This window comes from Aspergillus tanneri (genome assembly GCF_003426965.1).
Source record: "Aspergillus tanneri strain NIH1004 chromosome Unknown AapTan_2_pilon_pilon_pilon, whole genome shotgun sequence".
Classification (NCBI taxonomy): Eukaryota; Fungi; Ascomycota; class Eurotiomycetes; order Eurotiales; family Aspergillaceae; genus Aspergillus; species Aspergillus tanneri.
In genome coordinates, this window is record NW_022984629.1 from 3,253,678 (window position 1) to 3,279,570 (window position 25,893).

Below are 25,893 nucleotides of genomic sequence, written 5' to 3' on the forward strand. Positions count from 1 at the left end.
CTCCCGGATTCGTGTAAGCTCCTGCGGCCAAGCCCCTGCGAGACACCCAACAGCTGTAGTCCTTCTTTGCCTTGGTTGGCTGTGACTGATTCTAGTCCTTTGAGTACCTAGTTTGCATATCTTTGTATCCCATTCTTTATACCACCATGCCTTTTAATGTAGCTCCGGGCAGGGCTGTTCTTCGGAACCTTCGTCTCAATGCTTTCTCTCGTCCCATGCATGCGCCTTTGGCCCATTCTCAGGTCAGGCGCGTGTGTCTTGCGACGCATCGTGGCACTTTGAAACCCTTTTCTACGACTGTCCTTTCTTCCAGTCCCCTATTCCGACAACAAGTCAATGCCTATAGCACTGCCAGTGACAGCAGCAAGAAGAAGACAGCATCGAAGGCGGGGAAGGCTTCCAAGAAGACCACAGGCAAAAAGAAGGCCACGAAGCCAAAGGAGTTGTCAGAGAAGCAAAAGCTGACCCAGGAGAGACGAGAATTCAAGAAAACAATTGAAGCACTCAAAATAACTGCGTTAGAACCGCCGAAGAGACTCGTGGAAAATCTCTGGAACTTGGCTGTTCAAACTAAACTCAGTGAAACTAAAGGGGAATATAAGTCCGGAAAAGAAATATTCAAAGCAGCTACGGACCTTGCTAAGAATATAAGCCAAGAAGAGAAAGAGGTCTGTGCATCTCCTTTCAGGTCCAGCTCCGGAGAGATCTGACTATTACTCATTTTCCATAGAGTTTTGCAGCCACAGTGAAATCCAACAAAGAGGCCAACGAGGTTGCTTACAAGGAATGGATTAAATCACATCCAGCTGTCCAGGTTAGGGACGCCAACATTGCCAGGCGACGACTCGCCAGACTTACTGGTCGGATTTTCCCCCCTCTCCGAGATGATCGTTTGGTGAAGCGGCCTAGAAACGCCTTCTCGTTTTACATGAAGGAGAGATATGGAGGGGGCGATTTCAAACACATGACTGCCCCTGAAATGATTTCCCAGGCGAGACAAGAATGGCAAGGCATGACTAATATCGAAAAAGAGGTATGTCTATAGTTCTGATAATTATCGCGACCTCAACTCCATACCAGTGCAATACTGACTTATTTGCAATCAGAAATACGAGGAGCTTAAACGCAGTGATAAGGATCGCTATATCCGGGAATATCAGGAAGCCTACGGCGAGGAGCCCAAATTGGTCAAGAGGGAGCGAGAAAGCGCATAAAGGAGATCACATATTCATGGTTCCTTGTTTATGGCAATAGGAAGAGTGATGATGTTTCGTGCTCGTCATTTTGAATGAAGTTAAGGAAGGGCGTGTTGTCTTGCGAGTACCCGTATCGTTCTGTCATTTGTGCATTCTATTGCTTCTATTCTAGCACTGTTTTATTCTATGGCTATACTGTGCTGTTTATTTCGTTTCCGGTTGACAATAACCCAAGTATTGCAATCATCTGGCCCTTCTTGATGCTAATGTCATAAACCCTATGTTGGCAACGTGCCTAAAGTACAACCAATGTAATACACCCTATCAGTGCAGATTCCCGTTCTTCTCGTCCATTAGTTTAAGAGAAGGCTCAGTCCATAGACACATCCAGCTTGGTCAATATAACTAGCTAAAACCATGGAGAAGAAACGACGCTACTTGTATATTGGCTCATCAACAGAATATTTCCGATAAAGTCGAGTCAGGATAAACCTCGAGTGGATTTAATCGACAGTGCAATACTTAGTAGTACTGCCAATACTTTGACCTACGTCATATATGATGGGTGTTTACTGATATGCCTCATGCTAAAAGCAATATAGTCCCTCAAAGCGTATTGTCAATGAAGATCCCATCATACCTGCTTAAGAAGCTACTGAATCCAATCCAGATGGCGGGAAATGTCTGGCGGCTCGGCTGCATTGACCTTCCAAATGCAGGGGCATCACTTTTTGTAGTGCATGAAGAACTACACAGTACATACACTAGCTGTGATTATATTCAATATTCCAGGCCTTGCAGCAAGTCCAGGACCCATGAGTCATTCAGAGATCAACGGGGATGGAACTCGATTGCTGCTTTGTTGTTAATCTTCCACCGCCCCAGTCTGATCCAGAACTTCTGGGTCAGGTATTTTCGACATGAAACATGCTGTATAGCTTCCTCAGCGACTTGTACTCTGAAAATTTCTGCTCAGATCCCTACTCCGTAGAGCGGATGGCAATTCCGCCTGCATGTGCTCCGCAGCGGGGGACTGTGGTACAACCAAGTGAGCATCGGAAAATTCAGCCAGATGACCTGCTGTCAACAGGGCCAAAACAAAACAAAACAAAAATAGTAAAAAAAAATAATTAAACGGAATCGGACGATTCTCAGTGAGTAAGACGAAAATGGAGACTGGCCAGTGATGTAGTTATTGGGTCTAGAGTGAAAACACCCACTCTCATAGGCTCATGGGAAGTCCGCCTTCGATGCGGTGAAGAAGGACAGCGATCGAAGCACGCTCATTTATTACTGTTAGGAAGAATTAGTACATTTTGAATTTCCTATACCCGAGGTTCTCGCTGAATTTAGAAAAAAGAACAAGAATTGGCTGCCCGATGACAACCGTGGTCAGTGTTTCCGACTTTCGAGTCGAGTGACTGGAAAGAAGAAATAGCGGTCTTGCCTGCCTTGTGGCCTGAGTCACGATAGAATCCACTCGCTCACTCACACTCACCACCTTACGGAGTTACTAGTAGAGTAGGTAGTTCTTGCATTTTCTTTAATTCAAGACTTGTTTCCGCGTCGATTGTTTTAGTCCTCGATATCCTTTCTCTCGCCTGTTGACCCAAGGAACCAGGCTTTTTTTAGCTTCTTCTGACCAAGTATTTCCCTCTAGACCCCACTTAGATGGGACAACAAACACTGCACGTTTCTACTTCGATGACTACATCTGCTCACTCGTGAAAGGAACTGGAGTCTATCTATAAAATAATTATAGTACCTGGATTACATCAGGGTACAATTACAACTCCTTCCACCGTTTTGCCTTGCGTTCGCATCCATTCCAGTGAGAAGGAGGGGACGATCTTTATTGATAGGATTGACAATTCCTTCCCAACCAGTCGTTGTGCGCAATCTAGCCGTGTGAGTGGTTTGTGCCTGCGTGACTGCCATCGCTCATTGCTCTCTCTTGGCCTCCTCAATTGTTATCGGTCTTGCGCCAATCCCACTTTAGATCTGTGGTGTTTTCTTCCCAGTCCACTAGGCTTCGTTGGTTCCCCAGCCACCGTTTTACTTGTGCTTCTCGGGGAATCAATCATATCATCCTCCCGAAGATTCCTTCGTGCTACCCCAATCAAAGGCACTGTGCTCGTTCTTTTTCAAGGTAGGTCCGGGAAAAAAAAAAAAAAAAAAAAAAAAAAAAAAAAAAAAAAAAAAAAAAAAAAAAAAAAAAAAAAAAAAAAAATTGTTCATCCAAACTCTCCTGTCTTGACTTTTTGCGCAACTGCTGACCTTTCCCATGTACGCGCCAGCCTAGTTCGCATTCCGAACTGTGTGCGTCGCATACCTCACTGTCCAATCCCATCCCCTCTCAGAACGATCCTCAGTAGCAGTATTACTCTCCTTTCGCAAATCTCTCCCACCGCCTCGTGGTCATGAACTCCATGACCCTTCTCTATACCCCTGTGGTTTCCTGTTGAAAATTTCCATCCATTCTTCCCCGGGAAACTTATGCTTTCAACTTTGCATCAAAAACACCGAGTGCCTCTTTCGTACTTCTTCCTCAGCTTCTCTCTCCGGTTTTGAACCTTTGCTTCCCGTGTCGCAAAGTTGAGTTCGTCGTGGTTTGAACGGCCTTCCGTCTTACTCCCTGTGATATTCTTTGACTTCAGTTGCTCTAGGGGAGGCTTTATTATTATTATTATTCTTCTTCTTATTATTATTCCTCTGTAAAGTGTTTTTTGACACCGATCCTCTGCCCACTTCTTTATAGTTGGCTATTGACCAACTACTTGAATCGACCACAGCATTTTCGCAGGTAGATAGTTGCTTGAATTGCGGCCGATGCACCCTCAGTGCCTATGCGCCTGACGTGGTCGTCTCGCTGACCTCCAGCCAACTGCCTACCCTGTTTTCAACTATGGCGTCTGTGTGCATGGCTCGCTACGATGAATTTACCCTCTCTTTCGAGGCCTCAAAGACGGGAAATGCCATGGTGAACCACAGATGGAATGTACGATACACTACAAAAAGCTGCTTTGCTGGGGGAAGCATATATAAAATGGGTCCCAATACCTATTCATACATGCTTGAGGTCTCTCCTAAGCAGAGAGTGGCAGATAAGGTATACACTTTAACAAAAAATGAAGAACTCGTATTGATGCTGATCAGATTCAATCCGGGCAGCAGATAAGCAACCAGTTAGGCCACCTGTACAAGGCGGCCCTATTTTCAGAAATAAATGTTGAAGGACTGGAGCCACAAAACTATGATGACCTACCTTCGTACGACGATGCCACTAGAGATCTACCTCCGGAATATTCTATTCTTTCGCCCTTGGCTCGGAGCAAGGTCTTGTTCAACGTTTCAGCGCCACGCGCAAGCAGCGGCTATTCAAAACCCAGGTCACCGTCCCATATCGTTGATATTGACAGTCCGTTTGGGATTCGAGAACATAAAGGTGGAAAGAAAAAGAAGAAGCCTGCACCACAACGGTCACCGACGCCACCGCCGAACAATGATGGCGATAAAAAGGACGACGGTGCAGAAGATGGCCAAAACGGCGGAGATGCTGGAAATGACGGGGCTGGGACTGGAGGCGAAGGAGGAGGCGATGGCGGTGATGGTGGCGATGATGGCGATGGTGGAGATGACGACTGGGGCGTATGGAATACAACTGGCAATAAAAAAAAGAGCAAAAAGAAGAAGGAGGAAGAGGAGGAACAAAAGCGGAAAGAAGAGGAGGAGCGTAAAGCTACTGAAGAGGAGGAGCAAAAAGCTGCCGAGGCCGCTGCTGCGGAGGGCAATAACAATCTTAGCTGGGCAGACGATATTGATGGAAACGGCGATGATTCGTGGGCCGGATTTGAAGTTGCCGGAAAGAAAAAGAAGAAGGGCAAGGTAACGTGTTCTGGACAGCGTCCGTATAGTTTGTTTCCTCACGTACTAACTATGCTATAGGGCGTCGAATTGGTAGAGACTGACCCTCCTTCAAATTCATTCCAAGATATCAGTTTGAATGATGGAGCACCACGAATAGATCTAAATCTTGGTCCTCCAGGAGGGAAGTCTGGGAGGACCGATCTCAGTTTTGGTTCATGGGGCAAAGGCTGGTCCACTGGAAATAAATGGGGGTTGGATTCTCTTGACAAAGGGAAGGTAGACAACAATCCTTGGTCACTAGGTAAACAGGACCCATCAAAAGCATCAGTTGGATTCGATTTTGGAAACTTCGGGGACTCTACTGGTGGCGAGGTGGCCACAGAAGAGCCAAAAGCCGAAGAGGAGGATTGGGGATTCACCGTCACTAGCAAGAAGGACAAGAAGAAGAAGAAGGAAGAAGAACCCCCAAAGGAGCCTGAACCAGCCCCAGCAGTAGACAACGCTTGGGGAGCGAGTCTTTCGAAGAAAGAGAAACGAAAAGCAAAGAAGGGAGTCGGTAAAACTGCAGAGGAACCGCCAGCGGCAGAGCCAGTCACAGAAGAACCAAAAAATAATAATGTTTGGGCAGCGGTCAATGATAAAAAGGAACCGGAGCCAGCCCCAGAGGCGGCCGACGATAATGATTGGGGCTTCACCACATTGGCGAAAAAGAAAGACAAGAAGAAGAATCTCCTAGTCGAGGACTCCGTTCCTGAACACCCTCCCGCGCCTGACCCGCCTGCCCCAGCTGAGGACGACTGGATGAGCGGTTGGACTTCCGGTAACAAAAAAAAGGACAAGAAGAGCAAGAAGAATGCAGTCATCGAAGATCCTGCACCCGTTGTTGAGGAACTCCCACCAGCCCCAGATCCACCAGTAGCAGAGCCTACTGCGGAGGAAAAGAAGGATGATGACGGGTGGGCAGGCTGGAATGTACCTACCAAGAAAGAAAAGAAGAAGAAAGGCAAGGTTGCCGAGCCTGAGCCTGAGCCTGAGCCTGAGCCTGAGCCTGAACCTGAACCTGAGCCCATCGCGGAACTAGAACCGGAACCTGAACCTGAACCGACACCGCCTACACTCCCAGATGACCCTCTTTATAACAACTGGGCAACTCTGAGCGGGAAAGACCGTAAGAAGAGGGAAAAGTCGCTAAGAAAGAAAGGTCTACCTGTTCCCGGCCAGGACTTCGAATGGCCACCCCCGCCGCCCCCAGAGCCCGTGGAGCCTGTCAAGGAACCTGTGCAGGAGCCGGAGCCCGAGATACTTCCAGAAGTGGTCCCGGAAGAGCCAGTGGAACCAGAACAATCTGTTGAAGATGATGGTTGGGGCATCTTGGCCACTTCGAAGGACAAGAAAAAGTCAAAGAAAAGCAAAATTCCGGAGGCACCCCCGCCACCTGCGCCTACTCCTCCCTCGCTGGCATTGACTCCCGAGCCGGAGGGAACATTCGCAATCGACGATATACTGGAGGAGCCGATGTTAGATGAGACACCTAAACCGTCTAAAAAGAAAGTGGAGGAAACTCCACCGAAAACAGTCAAGGGGGGATTCTGGTCGACCTTGGGGGCGGCTGCGATGGGAAAACCTAAAATGACTACAAAAAAGAAATCCGAGGAGAAGCCCAAACCCGTTGAAGAGCTGGACCCTACTCCAGCTGAGCCTGATTTGCTCATTGACATTGGTGATGAGCCTAAGGAAGCCGAAGCGCCTGTTGCGTCAGCTGAGCCTATTGTAGAAGAGCCATCCCCGCCAGCCGCGCTGCCAACTAAGACACCTGATGTCAGCACCAAGACCAAGTCATCAGGCAAACTGTCGGTAGCAGAGCGCATCAAGGCCCTGGAGCAGGCCAAGAAAGATAGACTGAATGAAAAGCCCGTCCGAAAATCTAAGACGAAAGAAGCTGCCGAGCCTCCTCCACAGGAGCTCGAGCCTGAGCCTGAGCCTGAGGTACTTGAAGAACAGAAATTTACACGAGACTCAGTGCCAGGAAGTTTCCCTGACGCATTTAACGACGATTTTGAAGAACCACTACCTGCTCCGGAGCCTGAGCCCGAACCTAAATTTGAGCTACCGCCGGAGCCTGAACCACCAACCTTGTCAAAGAAAGCCAAGAAGAAGGAAAAGAAAAAGGGGAAGACAGTTGAGCCGGAACCTAAGCCTGTTCCTGAACCTGCTCCCGAGCTGCCTAAGGAGCCTAAACCCGAAGTCGAGCCTGCCAAGTCAGATCCCCAGCCTGAGCCTGAGCCGGCGCCACTGTCCAAGACTGAGAAAAAGAAGAAAAAGGGCAAGATAGTTGAACCAGCGCCAGAACCAGAGCCGGAGCCAGAGCCGGAGCCAGAGCCAGCCCCTGTGGGTGTGCCTCAACCGGAGCCGGAAAAGTCTAAGAAGAAGAGCAAGAAAAGCGCACCCTCGAAAGGAGCTATGGCTTACATGGATGAGTCACCGGCGGATGCCCCCATTGCTGATCCTCTGGACGCAGATGCTGGCGGCCCCCCGACGCCACCACCTGAGCCGGCTGCGCCTGAAAAATCGGCCAGGAAGGAGCGTGCTCGTGTCGAGCGGACAGCAGGTGCTGCTTCCTGGGCTTTCTGGGGAGCTACAGCCCCGCCAAGGAAGTCTGGCCACAGGGAGTCTGGCCACAAGGAGTCCAGGCATAAGGGGGAACAATCTCCAGAGATTGCCAGGTCAAAATCGACGAAACACTCGAGACCCCGAGATCCTGAGAACGATATGGAGAAATCGTCTGCATCTGAAAAGGACCGACGCAGAGAGGTAAAACACAGCCGAGGCATGGCCTTTTCCAATTTCATTCTTGGGGCGGCGGCTCCTCCACCTTCACGGACAAAATCTGGTCGACGGAATGGTCCGTCTGCGTCCAGGCCTACCTCCAGACGCCCGTCGATGGATATGAATGATGGTGGCTTCCCTTCGCCGCCGCTACAAGATCGACATGATTTGCCTGATAAGGCAGCAAGAATGATGGGAGTGTCAGGAATAAAGAGGGAAAGGTCGCGTGGGATACGGACCAAATCTGGTAAGGGTGGCAACGTACTGCATATTGTTGAGACATTACTGATTGAAAACGCCTAGGTAATCGTGATCCCTATGCCCTTGAAGATGAGGATATGGTTATGGTGGACCGGGACGATACTGAGGCCCATTCACCGAAAACACGCTCCAGAGGATCAAGGCATTCCGGGAAGAGGTCCAGGCGACAGGTAAGAGAGAATCCAAAATCGGATTGAGTTTGGAGAACGAGTGCATAAGGCTGATCTTGAATATCTCCAGTCGAGATCGAGACCAGAAGAGCTCCAGGAAGATGCGGTCATGGTTGATGCCGACCAAGTCCAACAAGGACCCGATGTCTTTTCCGGGCCTGATGATATTGCGTTTGTTGGAACTCCACCAAAGGAACAGCGCCTCAAACGATCGAGTACTGTTACAAAGAAATCTGAAACGGGTGGCTTCATGGGGTTGATCGGCTCGTTGCGAAGAAATACTCGCCCAGAGCCTCCCGAACGCCGAAAGTCCCGATCACGTCGTGATGAGGATGCAAAGTGCATGACGGAACCAGAACGAGACGAGGCTCGACGTCTGCGACGCGAGGAACGAAAGAAACGCTCCGGCCGACTGGATTATGAGGCCGAAGGCTTCGTCACCGATGCTGGCCCGGCAGAAGGAATACCCAAGATGGAAGCGGAGGCTGCGGAGGCCAGGAGAGCGGAGCGCAGAGCACGACGTGCTTCGAGACAGGTTGATTCGGAGAAAATTCAGGAAGGTGAACTTCGGGAGGCGGAAGAGCGACGCGCTAAGCGAAAAGAGAAGCAAATGGCTCGCGAGCGGGAGATGCAGGAAAGGCAGGTTCGCGAAGAAGAAGGACGAGAGCAAAGACGCCAAGAAGAGAAGATGGCACGTAGGGCTGCCCGCGAAGAGCGTCGTGCTCGTGAAGAGCAGGAGGCCAGGGAGGCACAAGCCCGCGCCGAAGCCAAATCTGCAGAGCGACGTGAGCGAAGAAGGCAGAGAGAAGCAGAAATGCATGAAAATACCAAATCCAGGCGATACTCGTACGTGGATGAACGCACTGCTCGGGATTTTTACGTCGAAGACCCTTACGCAGACCAGGGGCGTGGCGCTAATCGAGCTGGAGATGACGGAGAGAGGTCCCGACGTCGAAGATCCAGGGCCCCCGACATGGCCAGAGACCCGCCAATGATGATGATGTCTGGGGGCCGAAAGGATAAGATCTCATCTTGGGTAGATTCACAAACAGCAGAACCGCCAGAACCGCCGCCGCTGGTGCCAACCGTGCTGGACGAGCCACCAGGTCCTGGAGAGCCGATCAACGCACACTCCGTGTCATCGGATGAGGAGGCTCGTCGGGACCTTCGTCGTCGAGCTCGACGACGAGCACGGTACCCGGGACTGAACGACGAGGAAATCAACGACCTAAGAGACAGGAAAAGGGAGGCGCGCCGGGCTGAACGGGATGGACTTAAAAGTAGCTCTGGCAGTGGAGACTACGAGCGCGATCGTGGCATGAAATACGACCGATACGCTGCGCCACCCAGTTCTGGCGCAAAGATACCCAACTGGTTCAAGAAATTGACCAGTTTGTAACGCAGGGTATTATATACCTATATATGATTTGGAATTGCCTGATGATTGAAATGATGAAATGACAGCGTCAATGTCTTTTTGGATTATGAAAAGATTATGTTTGTTTATTTGTTTGGATGGACTGACGATTCAGCCCGATTTGGGCCAATTGGGAATACAGAAACCATATATGTACGACTAGCACCGACAGCTGTGTTACTCTCTGCTCAATAATATGGCAGTTCAATTGATGACCGTGATTTCACATATCTATACCTATCTACGATAATGCAAATCCGTGACGACGAGAGGGTAGAATACAGAGTATATATGCCGTTGCCTATTAGACATACGAACCAGATGTCAGAGAGTTAGTATCGTAACAGGACCGACGTAGATTCCAAACAATGCATTGGATGAATCTAAGATAAAACACAAGATGACAGCCCCGCAAAAGCAGACGGACAATTCGAGGGCTTGTGAAGCTACAACAGACTTCATAGTTAACTAGTTAGTTATCATGATATCTTATCTAATCGGCTATCGATAGTTTGTACACCATCACGTGCGACAGGTGCCCTAATGCCCCCATTAGGGCACAGCCAAGGATATAGAATAGAGCTGACGGGAGGGAAAGGAAAGGAAAAACTCAAGGAACAAAATACACAGGTCAAGTTCAGAGCATACGGAGGTTCAAGTAAAGCCAGATCAAGAAAGACTCAAGTCATATCCCGCAACTCTCTAGTTGTCACTGGAATGAGACGGACATATTAACAGTCAGATACAAAATTTTCCCTCCCTACGCCGTTTAAGGTTCATGCATGCAATTCCCAGAATCCCCAAGTTTCGGATAAAATATCATCAGTCGCCCGGTGTCGTCGCCATTCCTCCTCTATTTGGCGGTTTCACCCGGCATCAGGTTGCCCTTGACGGCAAACATCTTCCCAGTTGTGGCGGAGACGAAGCTATCGACTTGGCGCGCGTACTGCTCCACCTGTCGGCTGTTTAGCATGGTCTCCAGACGACTGGGCTCCTGAGGCAGCTTGAACAGTCGCTGCCATTCGTCCTCGGGGAGAAGAGGCTGTTTGAGGGCCGCGCGGCTGGCGTTCTCCGACTTGCGCTTGTTCTGCCAATTCGTGATCTTGCTCTGCTCGCGAGCAAGCGACCGCTGGTAGTACTGGTAGTTGTTGGTCTCGGTGTGGTGGACCTCAATGCTGTCCAGAAGAAGGTCGCAGTTCTTCTCGAGGAACGGGTCGATGCTGAGGGACAGGTTATCGTAGTTGGGCGCCAAGAGGTTGTCCTTGACGAAGGGTCCAGATTCCAGGGCGGCAAGAGACGGGGGAAGATCCGTGGGAGCCGACTGGCTGGGGCACTGGAGCTGATGGATGAAAGACGTGATCAGGTGAGAGTTGTGGATTTGTACCGGGAGTTCAACGAAGATGTCCTGGAATCTCAAGTTGGACTTTTGCAGCCTGTATAACATTAGCATGCGGGCCCGAATCTCAACAACTGGCAGAGACAAAAGAACGTAAAATTCCCAAATAGTACGGGTGAAAGCACATGGGCAAGAACATACTCATCAGAGGTAAACTTGTTCTCCTTGAAGGCAGCCATGAACTTGGGGGACAAGCGGAATGCCCTCAGGCTTAGGCTTCCCTGGGCACTGCGGCTGACGTCGTGCACAAGGGCAACTGTCCGCTCGTTCATCTCTTTCTGATAAAAGAACTGGTTTTCGATCACGTTCATGTTGACAAAGTTGCCCATGTTGGCACTGGTGTACCAACCGACGTTGTTGGCATCAACGTTGACCTCCCGAAGCATGCGAATCATTTCGGCCTGGTAGACAGTGTTGGCCTTTGCGCGAGGGGCGGCGGCAGCCGGATTGGCCGCAGCGTTTTCAAAGTGCGACTCCGGGGGAACTTCAATGACGGGGAAAGGGAAGCAATTTGTGATCTCGAGGACACCGTCCGAGTCCATACCAACGATCGAACCGGTCGCAGTCGTCGGGAAAGTCTGAGAGCAGTGCTTGATGATTTTCATCACCACCTACACGCGAAATTATATCAGTCTTACTATGGCTCGCAAAAATGGCGGGGGGGGTGACGAGGTTTTTATGGGCCAGAAAGAACATACCAAGGCCTCGACCTTGACGGCCGTAAGGGGAACTTCTTTCCTGTTGACTGAATTAGTGACAAAAACCATTGGAATAATCTCCAGATAGCAGTAAGGGCACTTACTCCGCCATGTTGAGTGCAGCAGCGCCAGGGATGCGTTTGACGGCGACGATGGATTGGCACTTGGGAGGTTTGTGTGGATGGATTTGATCAATTTCCCACCGCCTAATTCCCTATCGGGTTAGTCTGCCAAGCCCTTCGAGTTGACAATCACGTTTTTCCTCTTTCGGCCTCCCCCGAATCTCCAGCAATTCTATTCCTCGAGCTGGAATCAAACGGGCCTTTTCCTTCATTACGTGCCTATCTCCGGATGTGCCTGGGTAGTATCCGGTTCTGGTGGCAGGCTGTGATTGTGTTGGTTGTGCAGACCCATACATTTCTACCTGAAGAATCTGGATATCTAAACTCCATCTTAATGGCGACTAGTCCGGAACCCCTCCGGTCCCATGTATAACTAGTACACATGACACTCTCTTGTCCTCGCGCTCCTGTCCAGACCTCCAGTCTATTTCCACAACCATCCATGTCAGACTTTGTGAACAATGCTCACTGAAACGCTTCACTATGGCCAGGACCATGTCCTTCAGAGCGTCACCATCACCACCCTACCCCAGACCAGGGACACAGGCTATTGGGTGATGTATGTACTTCTCCTCAACCCCGCGGTTGTCACCCGTCCGGTCCTTCTGCTAATATAACATACATTCAGCCTCATACACGGTGGCGCCTGGAGAGATCCCAACCAAACCGCGACCAGATACCTCAGCGGTGCCGCATCCATCCTCACCACCTCACCCATCTACACCTCCACCACTCTGCCTCGCATTGCTGCCTTCGCATCAATCGACTACCGCCTCAGTCCTCATCCCAACCACCCACAGGACCGATCCACCACCAATCCTAGGGAATTTCGCGAAGCCAAACACCCCGACCACATCCACGATGTGCAACGCGCCCTCGCCTTCTTGCAGCAGAAGTATGGGTTCGGAGAGAGATATATCCTCGTCGGACACAGTTGCGGTGCGACGTTGGCGTTCCAGTCGGTCATGGGGTTGTTTCGGAGCACCGACAGTGGAGGTTTAAGTTCTCCATCTCCGACGGCTATCCTGGGTATGGCGGGAATCTATGATATCAGACTCCTCAGGGATACTTACCAGGGTATATCTATTTATCAGCAGTTCCTCGAGGAAGCTTTTGGCTCGGATGAGTCTGTCTGGGATGCCGTGTCTCCCGCTCTGGTAGAGGGGCCGAGCGGGGTCGAGGGCGGATGGAATGCGGGAAGACTGGCCGTTCTGGCTCACTCATCCGAGGATAGACTTGTCGATTTGAAGCAGAGAGATGTCATGAGACAAGCTCTTGCTTCATGGGAGAAGGGGCACCCCCGGAAGGACAGTACGAGAGTTGAAATACTCTCGATCAAGGGTGATCATAATGATTCCTGGGAGAAAGGGGATGAACTGGCGAGAGCGATCGCTTTTACGCTTGGAAAGCTAGATGATGAATGAGCGACGTTGCGAAGACTGCTACATTGGTTTAGACCCGTTATCACCTAGCCGTTCTAGCTATGCCTAATGTAAATAACTGCAATGCAAATGAGACGATTCCATGAGTACCACAAGAAGAGACTGAAACAATTTACCTATGTTAGATTTGGGCCCTGACTTCAATCTGAAAAAGACAAGAGCAGGGAATATATAACTAGTTCACATCAGAAGAACAGAAAAAACAGACCCGCCATTTCACAACTTCCAACGCCCACCAGTGCTCGTGATCTGAAATACACAGTATGTGAAATTGAAGCATGAGGATCCGTCATACGCCGGGTATTGCGGAAAACCGTGAGCCAGAAAAAGAAAAGGAGACAGATCGTAACTAAAGGAAAAGAGAATGTAGAATCATAGTCCACTTCAGCGCCGCCCACTACAGAGTAGCACGTGAGAAGAAGCCTATACAATTTATGCAAGGTAAAATGCGAGGATAGATCGGGCTATTGTGCAAAATGGGGTGGGTATTGCAAAATTAGAGGAAGACACCAGAGGAAAAAGATGTGTTTCTCAGTTACCCAGGTCCATACGGCCAGAGGCGGCATCACCAAGAGACTTCTCTTCCTTAGCCTCAACAGCCTGTTCTTCGTCCTCGTCATCATCCTCCAGCTCCTCCTCCTCCTCCGTGTCTTCGGCGTACTTAATTTCTATGCCAGCTTCACGAAGACAAGCCTTTTTCTCCTCGCGATATTGATCTTGCCAGCGCGCAAGTGCGGCGGTAGCATGGACTCTGAACCCATAAATACGAGGCTCATAACGGCGGACACTCTTCTCTGGAATCAGAGCGGGATATACCTGGAAGAGCATGCTGTGAAAAGAAGTACCAAAATAGGCACCGTCGATAGCAGCATGACGAGACGATTTAGGATTGTAGATATCCTCGCACTTGGCGCAGTAAAGACGGACAGTGCTCATATTAGGAATGTCGTGCTGGCCCATCGGAAGCAGGGGGTGTCCTTCGCACACGACGCGGGGGCATTTTCCAAAGTCGCCCCTCTTGTACTTGTCGACCTAGCTATGAGTCAGTAGACGTGGCCCACGGCGTTTCGCTTCGCTACACACCATTTTAGAAAGGCCACGAGTGGTGATGATATATCTTGCATGTACCAGTCCGTAGAGATGACGTGCCGATTTTTCGATTTGCTCGCGCAGGTCGTCGTCCGCATCCAGGTCGAACACATCGGTCACCAGATCCAAAGCATACTGATAATATGGAACCTCGGTATTCAATCCAGTAAGATTGAAGCGATCGGTTAAGTATTCTTCATCGATCTCGCAGAAATACTCGTTCCCACGGGAAGAAATGAACTGTTTGCGCCAATTAGGGATTTGCATCAGTCTCGGAAGTATCACTTCAAATGGGAATCTATAAGTAGGATTGGGAGGGGAAGGAACGCGTGAAAAGCAAGGATCGGAAGTGGTTTCGGTCCCATCGGTTGAATGTGCAGCATCCACCGATAATTCGGGCACAGCAGGGGGAGGCCTGAGGCGCCGAATAGCACATGCAACAGTGGATGGAGTAATAGGACGCGGGGAGTGATCCATCTTGAATCCAAACAGTGGTCGAGGCGACGGCCGCGAGCGGCTCAAGGGAGGAAATGAGTGTGAAGAAGAAAGGGAGATAAGTCCAAGTCCCAGAGATTCTTTGTTTTGAGCCTCGTTTCCTTTTCACCCAGCCGCAATCGCATCGTCAAGTGCAACCCACGCTCCTTCCCCCAGTTTTTACTCACGACGCAGGCGCGGCAGGATCGATGGATGAAAAATGAAAAGTGAACTTACCCAATCCTTCCAGTAACTGGTGTAGTCACTGTCAGTCTCACTATTAAAATCCTCCATCATGATCTCAGGTATATCCAAGACAAGAGAGAAGAAGTGTCTGGAGGTAAGATTATTTCTTTGCTTTGCCTGTAGCAGTTGCTAAGCGAAAATGGGGTCAGACCATCCCAGAGCAGGAGAGTCCCCGGAACTGCACAGCTGGAATAATCTCCCTCAGAGCATTCAACAGCCACGAGTCACGGAAAATAGGAAAGTGTGCTCGGTTTCACAGACGATGAGGATGCCCAAGTGATTGAAGTGTGTGTTTCTTCTCCAGTCCATCCGCCTGTTATCAGTGGACCTCCCTGTTGCAGTTTAGCGCGGGGTTGGCGGTGACTTTGGGTCGTGCATTTCTCACCGCCTTGTTTGATGGCTCTTTGTTATTTTGGCACTTGCAGTGGTTTAGAGCTATAAAGAATTCTGTCTCCAGAGCTGGTCTGCATCCTTAGGAGTTATACTAAGTATATACCATGGCTTACTCACATATGATCGAATAATCTTGTCAAGTTCCTTAACAGCCTACGTTATCCACGGCTCTACCATACGTCTGTCTGGCTACTATGTAAATATTTCGTTCACCTCACGAATCCAACTAAGTCGAAACAATAGCTTAGATTCTCTACTGGATATCGTCTTACAGAGGTGGGTTAGCACTATCCACCTGCTGCTCAAGGTAGGACTGCAAATCCAATATTAGCAATACAGGATCCCATCGTTCGTTAGACAGTCAATGGCAACTTACCTGGAGCCAGATACCAGCCTCTGGAGCAGGCTGCAGGGTAGAACCCAGACCACAGTGGGCATCGTATCGTTTTGCAGAAGTGTCAGATGTACCGTCACTCTCCTCACTCGACTTGACCCGGACGAATGCATCTACCAATTCATCTCCTGTGTCTGTTGTTGGGCGGGCTCCGAACCCTGTTCCTTTGACATTACACCAGTCACCCCATTCATTTTGACCTGTGGGTTGCTTTCCATTCCGTCCTGAAGATGCAGGTTAGATGAGTTATCACAGAAAATGGCAACCATGGAATATGTGTTCCAGTGTCAACAATGAACTGAGCATCGAATCCGACGCTTGTTCACTGTGAAGCCAACTTGTTGATATAACTCTTTTCGTCACAAACATCATTCCCCGAGGTGTAAGACGGGCAAGACTCAATATATCGGGCATTGTAGTTGGCCACATTAGTTGTCAGACCGCGAATAGTGGCAGGTGAAGCTGCGTTCTTGTAAACAGGGACGTATAGCTAGTTGCTGGGTCGATGTTCGCAGGCCATCCCTGCCATTCGGCGTGGCCTGGTGTTAAAGTTAGCTATAATATTAAGTACACCGGGGAAGTTTAAAATGATGTTTCCGTACCAGCTTCAAGATACATTGCGACATTGGGTAGGTTCAATTGCGCCAGCGCGTAATTAGTTCATCCTAGGTACGCCCCCTTGGGATTAGCACATTTAGGTATAGATCCATGCAACTCAGGGATTTGGGGTATGCACCTGGTATCTGAAATAATCACTATCATGACAATCGTCCCCTTTTGAACTTTTCGGTTACGGAGAGTTCGTCTTGACTCGTTGGCTATCTTCAGCACAAACAAATACAACTTCCTTATTTGGACGGGAATCGGAGCACTGCATCTGTTCTGAATTCCAGCTTTAGTCCATGCATGATACCTCGTTTAGACGAATCTCACCATGCGTCTCCTTTTTTCTTCTGGCAATCGGGACGTAGTTTACAAAGGGTGGAAGATGAAGAAACTGGTATAATTGGATGCAGCTGTCGTTGAAGTCCTCAAATATAGACTGTGACAGCTAGGCATCTCTTAAAGATATGTCCACTAGGGGATAATACAACTGTCAGACAGGTTTCATCTATTCGTTATGCATATTGTGTCGACATGTGGGCTTCGGGGGCTCTTCTACCGGTCATTTCCTCTACCGTGGCCTTTCTGCTGCGAGTACAATTGTTTCTCCATCTGTTCCTCGGACGAGCTCACTTTAGCCTGCTGGAACCCCAGGAGGCAATCCCTTCGCTGGTTATAAGCAATCTGTGAGCCCTTACTACAAGTCTGAAGTTGAAAGTCTAGCAATTCCATCCATGACTGCCGACTGCCCCACGGGCTGAGCAGGCAAGGGCTACAGCTGATCTCCATCTTTCCATTGGCTGTACGTGCTGCATAGCTACCGTAGTATGTGCACGGTTTAACTCGGCTGATAATTACATTGGTGAGTCCCCTTGAGTATGGGAATAATCCTGGATGTGTTCTCTAACGTCTCGTAGAACCTGACAGTCTGGCCAATACTAACATGAATGTTTGTTCTTTTCTGGGCATTTTTATTGAGCCGAGTAGGCAATTGCCGTGGATAATATCCCGGAGTTGCAGGAAGACAGTCAAGAATACTAAGGGTCCATAGGAATACCAAGAACCGAAATGGAGCTACGATACACCCGCTAAAGGCCGACGCATTGACAGACTGATAGACCCATGACCATAGCGACAGTTTATTAAAGGATTGTGAAGATACAAGGTCGGATATACTACTGGGGAAAGAAATACCTCGCATCCAAACCAACTTCGTTTCATCTATAGGGCTGAATTGCTCAAGTTGTCGCGGAGTTTCTCCCTTACAGGCTCCTCCAAGCTAATGATTGTCCTTTGGATCGCACCCTAACCTGGGCTCAAGTTATTTTTGTAATGATAACTATTGGAGTTTCATGGAAGCTCTACGCTGAAGACATCGAATGACGATGTCTTCAGTAGGCTATGGTTTAATAGCCCTGGTTTGATTCAATATGGTGCAATAATTCCATTGTTCAACGCTAACAAAGAAATTTTTTTTTTTTTTTTCCTCTCCTTTTCTTGATAAGTTCCGTGTGGTATCAACGGAGTCCTATTTCATCTTACATGTATGGATGATGCATGTAGATAATACAAAAGAAAAAAAAAAAAAATGAATGGAGATGACTGAGGAAGTCCCTGTAAACAACTCCAGTCAGGCTAATGGTGTAGAACTGCAAGGTCACACTCCGCCAAAAATCGTTGAATTCCTTCTACTCCATCGTATTCGGAGGAGCTCTCCGGAAAACCGGCGCTTGAGATTTCAGGGAAGAGTGCACGATCACCAAGTTCACTGATGTTGATGCTAGAATACCCAGATGAAGATGATATCCATGGGTTCTCTGCAAAAAGCGTGACATCCTCAAAACTTATTTGATTTCCCGATTTCCCAAGGCACCTAGATCCTGGTGATGTTGCAGGTTTGTTTTCCGGGGACATCATAGCTTGCCAGTCAACTTCCTCCGGCATCTCTCGCCCTGAAAGTTCCTTCCGGTAGAAATATTCCTCCATTTCGGGAGATGGAGGAACACTGGGTGCAAAAGGGTAAAGTAGAGCAATATCGGCACCTACACGGATGTCGAAATCTTCATCTTGAACAATCTTACCCCTCTGAACCCCGACTTCATCACACAACCGCTCTACAGTACCTGCATCGCATCCAGGGAACCGCACACGGATAGTCGACCTATCGTAAAGCAAAATGGGCAAATCACCAAGAGTTGCTAGTCGTTTAAGGTCATTCAACACAGCGGCTAGATCCTTGAGCGCACGGGCGAAGTCGGCAGAGAGAAGATCCAGAAGACCATCCGAGTTCAACGACTCGGACTGGAAAGCACCAGTTGGATCAAACTTCTGCAAACCGAAGGCTGTGATGGTAGGAGAGAGTTGAAAATCAATGTAGGAGCCAGGAGCTGTGCGGGGGATTGCCGTCATCTTCCGTTCAGCCTGGTCCTGGAGCATAGTCACAGCCTTGTATGTCTTGTTTCCAGTGATGGGATCGACGCCATCAAAACGAGCCTTTTGGCCAGAAAGAAAAAAGGCTCGCATTCCCACAGATACATTGTTGATGACCTGGGCGGGTGCAGCTGGGCCATGTGAGAAGTATCGTGCTCCCCCAATGCGACCTGCACCAATAGTATAACCACCCGCGGTGCGACCCAGAGTACCACCAGTTAGATTTGGACGGAGAGCCGACGCAAATGGGGCCCGACTGGTGAGACGGCCGATATTGGATGCAATACGAGACGCCTGAGAAGCAGCATTGCTGGGTTGAATGTTAGACCGGATATAAGAGACAAAGGAACCTGTTGCCCGCGTAGAGAAATGGCGGCTACGGGCTTGTCGGATTGCAGCAATTCGGTTGATGGGCTGTCGATTGATGCGAGCATGTGCTGGTTGGAGCCTAAGGGATCCTGGTTGCACATGTTCTGGAAATTTGGCTTTAATGGCTTTGCAAGCCTTCTCGTAGGCAAACCTGCAAAATGTCAGGACAATGGAACGGAGTAAAAAGCATACCGAGGACAAGAAAACTCACCTAGCTGCCCTCCAGAACTTGGGGAGCAACAGGTGCCCGCTAGAAGGCGGCATCCTGGCGATGATAAAATAAGTCTAAAAGAGATAAAAAGATGGAAAGCCCATCCCTGTGATGAATTGTAGATGGAGAGAATGAGGAGGATGACTGGGTGCCTGATGATGACGGCATTGTGGCGGTGCAGCACCTGACCACCAAGCGCTGGCTTTTGTCACATGATATTTTGTACGTACAAAGTCCTTAGAACTTCGTCGGAGTTTCTCTCTAAAAAAAAAACCACGGCATGTATAACTTGGCATATCTCTTTTGATGGTAGGGCCTTAGACGGGCAGACTTCTGCCACCAATCTTGATAAAATATTCATGCTGATAGTTGCCCGGAGAGTTTCTTCTATTTGCATGCAGCAAAAAAGTGTTGAAAAAGAAGTGGAACAAATTTTTTTGTTTTCTGGCAGATTTGAGAGTTTTAAGGGGAGCCCAGACCAGATCCTATTCTATTATAATTTAGATTAAAGGAAACTGTCAAGATTCTGCATCAGACGCATATGTGATTATATATAATTTTCAGAGAGAGAAAAGAAAGAAAAAAAGCAGCCTACACAAGTAGGACATCAAAATATGGGGAAATTTACTCATCATCGCCGAAGAAAACCTTGACAGGAAGCCAGCCGTCACCACAGACTTTAAAGCGGTCCTTCAGGTTGTCAAGCTGGTTGATCTCGTCGGGAGCTAACTCCCAGCCGTCAAGCTCGAAGTTTGCATCAATGCGAGACTTGCTGACAGACTTGGGGATGACACTCCATCCTTTCTGTAGACCCCACAAAAGCAGAACTTGCTGGGGAGTCTTGCCCTTCTTCTCCGCCAGCTGCAAGAGGGTGGGGTCTTTATACAACGGAGAGTTGGTGGAACCCAAGCAGGAGTACCCGGTGGAGTGGATACCTTTCGAGGTGTTGTAAGCAACCAGCTTGGGGGAAGGGTTGTTGGGGTGCAACTCGATCTGGTTGACAGCGGGAACGATCTTGCAGCTTGGGTCGTTGAGAAGTTTCTCAAGGTTCTTGATTCCAAAATTGGAGACACCAATATTCCTGACCTTGCCGGTGGCAGGCAGCTTCTGCATTTCTTGCCTGGATAGCCGTTAACGGAATTGTTCCTGCAAGGTCGGTTCTATAAGGTGAGTAGGCGTTCAGACCAGGTCTTGATAAAATCCCAGTAGGGAAGATGCTTCGACTTGTCATTGGGGTCAGTCGAGCTGGGCCAGTGTACAAGATAAAGATCAACGTAGTCTACACTAAGGTCTCTGAGAGACGAGTCAATGCCCTCGGGAACGCGGTGGTGCCAGGTGTTGTCTAGTTTCGTGGTGATCCAGATTTCGCTACGAGGGACGCCTGAGTCCCTGATTCCAGCACCAACCTCGGCTTCGTTACCATAAGCAAGGGCTCTAGGATGAACTTGTCAGTATATGCTCTAGAATGGAAGCAAGACATGAGCTGTGACGTACGTGTCGATGTGGCGATAACCCTTCAGCAAAGCATTCTTAACGGCCTCCCGGACCTCATTTGGCTTGGACTGCCAGGTACCAAGGCCAACGGCAGGAATCTGGTCCCCGGTGTTGAGGGTATAGACCTTCCTAGAATCAGGAACATATTAGCCTCGCGCTTTATTTCATTTTCTTGTTCATCACCCTCATCTCCTTTTCCTAGGACTGAATGCTACAAGGGGATACAAGTGGGGCAATACTTACTTAGTATGCTCGAGATTAGACATAGTGTATGATTGAAATATTAATTGGTGGTAGTGCGTGGCAGCCAAGTAAAAAAACACAAGGTCGAACAAAAAGCGCTGGAAGAAGAACGACTTTATTGCTTGGGGTTGAAGCTTGGAAAGCCATACTTATGATAAGGCAGGTCCATCCAGGACACCAAACGCGGGATGATGTCGATGGAGGGGCATTTCACGCCTTAACGCTGCTCCGAGCATATGTGGGGAGCCATCTCTATGGCCAGAAATTACCCGAGTTCTGGTACAATTTACATACAGAGAAACAAGGGAGAATGAATAATGACTGAAGCTTGATCCAGGAGAAGACGGGAAAAGTGGCTCAGGATGATGGGAGCAGCCAATCCATTCACCCAGTAATCATAGTACCTACGTACTAGTTTGCATGCCCGGAAAAAGAGTGAGTGAGGACTCCGTGTCACTGAGTACTTACAGTTACGCACTGCGACATGCGGCGCCTTACAGTGGAGCACGTATTCTCACCGCCTTTTACTGTCAGCCGTCCAGCCCGCTAATGTCTCCGAGGAACTCTCTAACAAAAACCATCAAGGTTGGATGAGGTGACATAGTCTTACTGAATTGCTCTTTAATTTCCCAAGCTCGTCTTCACTGATTCCAATTCTTTGGATAGATACTCCGTTGAAACGCGATAGTTCGGGTTACTAGCTCTTCCCCCTACATTGGTGTTTCCCCTTGCCTCTCTGTACGATAGATCACTAAATTCCTGTCGTTTCCCTCAGAACGCTATGTCTTCTGGGTTCGTATCTGCAGGGACAGACAAAGAGCCAATAGAACGTGACGATGAGTGGCATCGAGTACAGCGGGAACTTGAAGAAGAACGCAGGCGCAAGGCGGAACTCGGCAGACAGGATGGTGGGAAAAGTTTGTACGAGGTTCTCCAGCAGAACAAAAGTGAGTTAGAACATCTACGGCGTCGCTTATCCGATACACCGTTGTCCAGACCCATTGGATTGACATATTAGGGTGATCTTTCCTACAACACCCAGTGGCCAAGCAGGAAGCTTTCGAGGAGAAAATTAAGTTGAAGAATCAATTCCGTTCCCTAGATGAGGACGAAATTGAGTTCTTAGATTCGATCATGGAGTCGACACGGGCCCAGGAAGCTGCAGTTAAGAAGGAGACATCGGAGCAGCTCGAACTATTCCGCCGGCAGCGAGAAGAGGCAGAGAAAGCCATGTTAGAAGACACGTCTGTGGATGTCGCGCCGGCAGCTGAAGGAGAGGACTGGAAAATACCTGCTCGCAAGAGACGACGAGAGAGAAATAAGGATCTTCTATTCCCGGGTAAGAAACGCAAGTCCACGGCTGAAGTTACTGGTGAGGCCTCTCCATGCGAGTCGAAGGCGGATAAGAGCACGGTGAAACCTAGCGAAAAGCCTGATTCGGCTCAATTCAAAAATACTGCATCTGAAAGGAAATCGGAATCTCCTGTGGAATCAACTAGTCCCAATACAATGGATGCCAAGGATGCAGGTCAAGGACAGCAGGAAGCGAAACCAGTAGCAAACCTGTCATCATTGACTCTTGGCCTTGCGGGCTATAGTTCAGATTCAGAATAAACTTACTTCTCCATGTCGCCGTTCCATGATCCCGTTCCATGATATCACTTTTTTTGGTTCATTTTCACCGGGTTTCTGGATTGATGAGCATGACTACTTCACCCGATCCGCGTCCAGAAGCTCGTCCACAGAGTATCTAGAAATAGCTTTCTGGCAATGGATGGAGTGCACTGTTGGAACAATGTAGTATCCACCAAACCAAAAGACACCTGATCTAATGTCGGTTTTCTAAGGTAATGTAGCAACAGTACATTATTCGAACCTACAGCTCCCTTTCTCCCACGGGACTTTATTCATCTATCGTGATTAACCAGGAGCACTTCAGACACTAGTTTCCCCTGGTAGAATTGGATGGTCTACTGTGCAATATGTTAAGTGACTTATTTTAATGCTAAATTGTTTTGGACATATCCCCCGCTGTTAATAATGTCGTCTTGCGTCTTTAAGCTGAAATTTGGAGTGGACAATTCTAAGTTTAATTTGTGTTTGGTTTCGAAGATTCCCTCTAGCGTTTGGTCTCCTTTCGAACTGGCATTACGCCGGCCACACACCACGCCTCTTCTCTTTCCACCTTCTCCATACTTTCTCTTATCTCACTATTCCGCATTCCTTGTAAGTTGCAAAGGCCTTTTATTTTCTTCCTGTTCTACAACTCTTCGTTCCAGATCATGGGGAAGGTAGTCCTCTTTCTCGGTTCTTACTATGATCCATGGAGCATTGGTGAACAGATAGTTCATCTCCTCCAGAGGCAATTTCTTGGTTTCTGGAAGCAACAGCCAGAAGGAAACAGTGTTAGTGAAGTTGCAGATAATGAAAAGGAAGTAGCATCGATAACGATTGCTGTCCATAACAATTGGCGTCTCTTGGCCCATCTGTTGAACGCGTATGAGGTCACTGTGGCAAGAGAAACGCCCTTTGCTCGAGTGCGAGTATCGAACATCTCGGCATGAATAATCCATGCTAAGGGTCCGCAGGTACGTGAGAACGAGAAGTTGTACAACCAGGTCATAATAATGAAGTCCAGTGAGCTCCCGTGTTGTTAACTTCCGGAGCAAACTGACCAAGCAGAATGCAAGTGACGATAAAGCTGACAACATTTCCCACGTTCCTGAAAACTAGGGTCCAGCGACGACCAAGACGGTCAATAAACACCATGCACAAGAACTGAGCCACCAAAGCAATAATGGAATTGACTGCCTGGTACCGCAGGGTTCCATCGCCTCTGATCCCAACCTGCCCATAGATCTGTACCGAGTAGTATCTGCGGCGTGGAAGTTGTTAGTTCTGCGCACACTTAATTTTTAAGGAAAGTGGTTGGACTAGATATCAGGTATTTACTGAATCGCTGACAGGCCTGTCATTTGTACAGAAGCTTGCAATGCGCAACAGAGAAACAGACGGCGAAATGACGGCCGTGAAATGAACAGCTCTGTGTAAGACTCTGCTGCATGCTTGTGTTCAATACAATACCCTCTTGGATCTGGTTGTATTCTGCACGGACCGAAGGGTCGTTTTCATCTCCATACCCATGGAGCTTTGCGAGTGTCTTCAGGTCATTTTCATGATGACTATGGTCAATGAACCAACGAGGCGACTACTCCACTTTCGTCAGTGCGACTAGGAGAAAGAGGGTTGTATGCGTACCTCGGGGAAGAACGTGATTAAAAGCCCAAGAAAGACGGCCCGGATAATTTGCAGACCAAGCGGGACTTGCCACTGAGCGTTGTTGGTCGGAGCTAAACCGATATAGGTGCCATACGAAATCCAAGCAGCACATAGTGAACCGACACCAATCATGGATTGTTGCAAAGCAGTAACTCGGCCTCGAATGTCCGGGTGACAAATTTCAGTCTGGTACAGTGGGATGATTATGGTGAGAAACCGGACCCTATACAACAGATATCGTCTTACTTCTTCCAGTCTTCTGGGAGGCTTACCCTAGCCCAGCCAGAAATCGTCCTCTGTACAGATAATCCACTGTTTGCGCTCCTGTCTGAAGACCTCCACCAAGACAAAAGATAACGTATCTGAGACTGATAGTCCGACGTCGACCCAGGGTGCGAACCTGGACCCGAAGTATTTGCTGGCAATTACCTCCGCAATTACACCTAGATCATCTTCAGAAATCATTGTCAGCATCTAACAGCGGGTGGCATAGGGTCAATACTTACATCCACAGAGGAAAGACCCAAGAGAGGCAAAAATGCCTACCAGAAACTTCAATGTCTGTCAGGATTCGCGTGAACTATATCTTGTTCATTCTATAATTTGCTTGGTACCACGCTGGGGGTAGATGCATGGTGAGCTCAATGTGGGGCTCACTCTGGGCCTAATAGCATTTATTACTCCGAATTTCAGACAAATAAATGAAATAAAACGTGGGGTTTGGGCTTGGTATCTCCAACTTTTTAAGAATATCCGTGGATCGAGTAGCACGCAATCTACATTTATAACGGAGATTTCTATGTGTCCATTATCCATTTCCGTTGGATTTATTAGCCATTACTTATAGCCGCTAGTACAAAACATGACATTATCCTCGGAGAATCAACCAAAGTGTGACTTCCGACAGTATCTCCAAGGAGACGATCCCGGGGTTCAAGTCTAAAAGAGCTTCCCCGGTAACATGCCACAACCTATCGGAATATATTCACGAATCAACATGTAAATTTATCCTATGCTACACTAGATAACGTTTAACCTCTGCGGGGTGTATTTAAGCCATGCCAGCCGGGGGAAGGAAAGAAGCGCACCAAAATAAGGGCTCTGATTGACGGAAGTTCCCATCGCGCTTCCTCGGCTCCAGTACACCTTACACCACCAGCTTATGATCCAGTATATCGCATCATTTCCCTGGAACAGCCCCGCAGGGGATTTTACCAATTTATCGGCATGGCTACGCTGAAACTAGAAGATATCAACATTAGCTCTTATGTCA

General features: G+C 48.7%; 9 protein-coding genes across 9 annotated transcripts; 4 read left to right on the forward strand and 5 right to left on the reverse strand.

Annotated features, from left to right (window-relative positions):
- Positions 1–146: 146 nt before the first annotated feature.
- ATNIH1004_001041 (uncharacterized protein) lies at positions 147–1,214 on the forward strand (the record flags this gene model as incomplete). The annotated part of the gene is made up of 3 exons (XM_033565741.1): positions 147–668; positions 731–1,033; positions 1,107–1,214. The coding sequence occupies 3 exons, from the start codon at positions 147–149 to the stop codon at positions 1,212–1,214; spliced, it is 933 nt and encodes a 310-aa protein (XP_033431498.1).
- Positions 1,215–4,266: 3,052 nt separating this feature from the next.
- ATNIH1004_001042 (uncharacterized protein) lies at positions 4,267–9,719 on the forward strand (the record flags this gene model as incomplete). Its single annotated transcript, XM_033565742.1, has 5 exons — positions 4,267–4,305; positions 4,371–5,081; positions 5,142–8,136; positions 8,193–8,320; positions 8,391–9,719. 5 exons carry the CDS (start codon positions 4,267–4,269, stop codon positions 9,717–9,719), a joined length of 5,202 nt encoding a protein of 1,733 aa, XP_033431499.1.
- An 871-nt stretch (positions 9,720–10,590) lies between these two features.
- On the reverse strand, positions 10,591–11,943 carry ATNIH1004_001043 (putative eukaryotic translation initiation factor 3 subunit EifCh; the record flags this gene model as incomplete). Its single annotated transcript, XM_033565743.1, has 4 exons — positions 10,591–11,170; positions 11,275–11,744; positions 11,832–11,871; positions 11,936–11,943. 4 exons carry the CDS (start codon positions 11,941–11,943, stop codon positions 10,591–10,593), a joined length of 1,098 nt encoding a protein of 365 aa, XP_033431500.1.
- A 471-nt stretch (positions 11,944–12,414) lies between these two features.
- ATNIH1004_001044 (arylformamidase) lies at positions 12,415–13,377 on the forward strand (the record flags this gene model as incomplete). Its single annotated transcript, XM_033565744.1, has 2 exons — positions 12,415–12,512; positions 12,582–13,377. 2 exons carry the CDS (start codon positions 12,415–12,417, stop codon positions 13,375–13,377), a joined length of 894 nt encoding a protein of 297 aa, XP_033431501.1.
- A 549-nt stretch (positions 13,378–13,926) lies between these two features.
- CKB2 (casein kinase 2 regulatory subunit) lies at positions 13,927–16,405 on the reverse strand (the record flags this gene model as incomplete). The annotated part of the gene is made up of 6 exons (XM_033565745.1): positions 13,927–14,427; positions 14,479–14,724; positions 15,196–15,211; positions 15,870–15,910; positions 15,974–16,215; positions 16,291–16,405. 6 exons carry the CDS (start codon positions 16,403–16,405, stop codon positions 13,927–13,929), a joined length of 1,161 nt encoding a protein of 386 aa, XP_033431502.1.
- Positions 16,406–18,229: 1,824 nt separating this feature from the next.
- ATNIH1004_001046 (uncharacterized protein) lies at positions 18,230–19,657 on the reverse strand (the record flags this gene model as incomplete). The annotated part of the gene is made up of 2 exons (XM_033565746.1): positions 18,230–19,544; positions 19,605–19,657. 2 exons carry the CDS (start codon positions 19,655–19,657, stop codon positions 18,230–18,232), a joined length of 1,368 nt encoding a protein of 455 aa, XP_033431503.1.
- A 571-nt stretch (positions 19,658–20,228) lies between these two features.
- gcy1 (putative glycerol dehydrogenase Gcy1) lies at positions 20,229–21,364 on the reverse strand (the record flags this gene model as incomplete). The annotated part of the gene is made up of 4 exons (XM_033565747.1): positions 20,229–20,724; positions 20,790–21,038; positions 21,099–21,227; positions 21,342–21,364. 4 exons carry the CDS (start codon positions 21,362–21,364, stop codon positions 20,229–20,231), a joined length of 897 nt encoding a protein of 298 aa, XP_033431504.1.
- A 758-nt stretch (positions 21,365–22,122) lies between these two features.
- On the forward strand, positions 22,123–22,955 carry ATNIH1004_001048 (PSME3-interacting protein; the record flags this gene model as incomplete). The annotated part of the gene is made up of 2 exons (XM_033565748.1): positions 22,123–22,288; positions 22,384–22,955. 2 exons carry the CDS (start codon positions 22,123–22,125, stop codon positions 22,953–22,955), a joined length of 738 nt encoding a protein of 245 aa, XP_033431505.1.
- A 1,005-nt stretch (positions 22,956–23,960) lies between these two features.
- On the reverse strand, positions 23,961–24,752 carry ATNIH1004_001049 (uncharacterized protein; the record flags this gene model as incomplete). The annotated part of the gene is made up of 3 exons (XM_033565749.1): positions 23,961–24,216; positions 24,323–24,549; positions 24,600–24,752. The coding sequence occupies 3 exons, from the start codon at positions 24,750–24,752 to the stop codon at positions 23,961–23,963; spliced, it is 636 nt and encodes a 211-aa protein (XP_033431506.1).
- Positions 24,753–25,893: the final 1,141 nt, after the last annotated feature.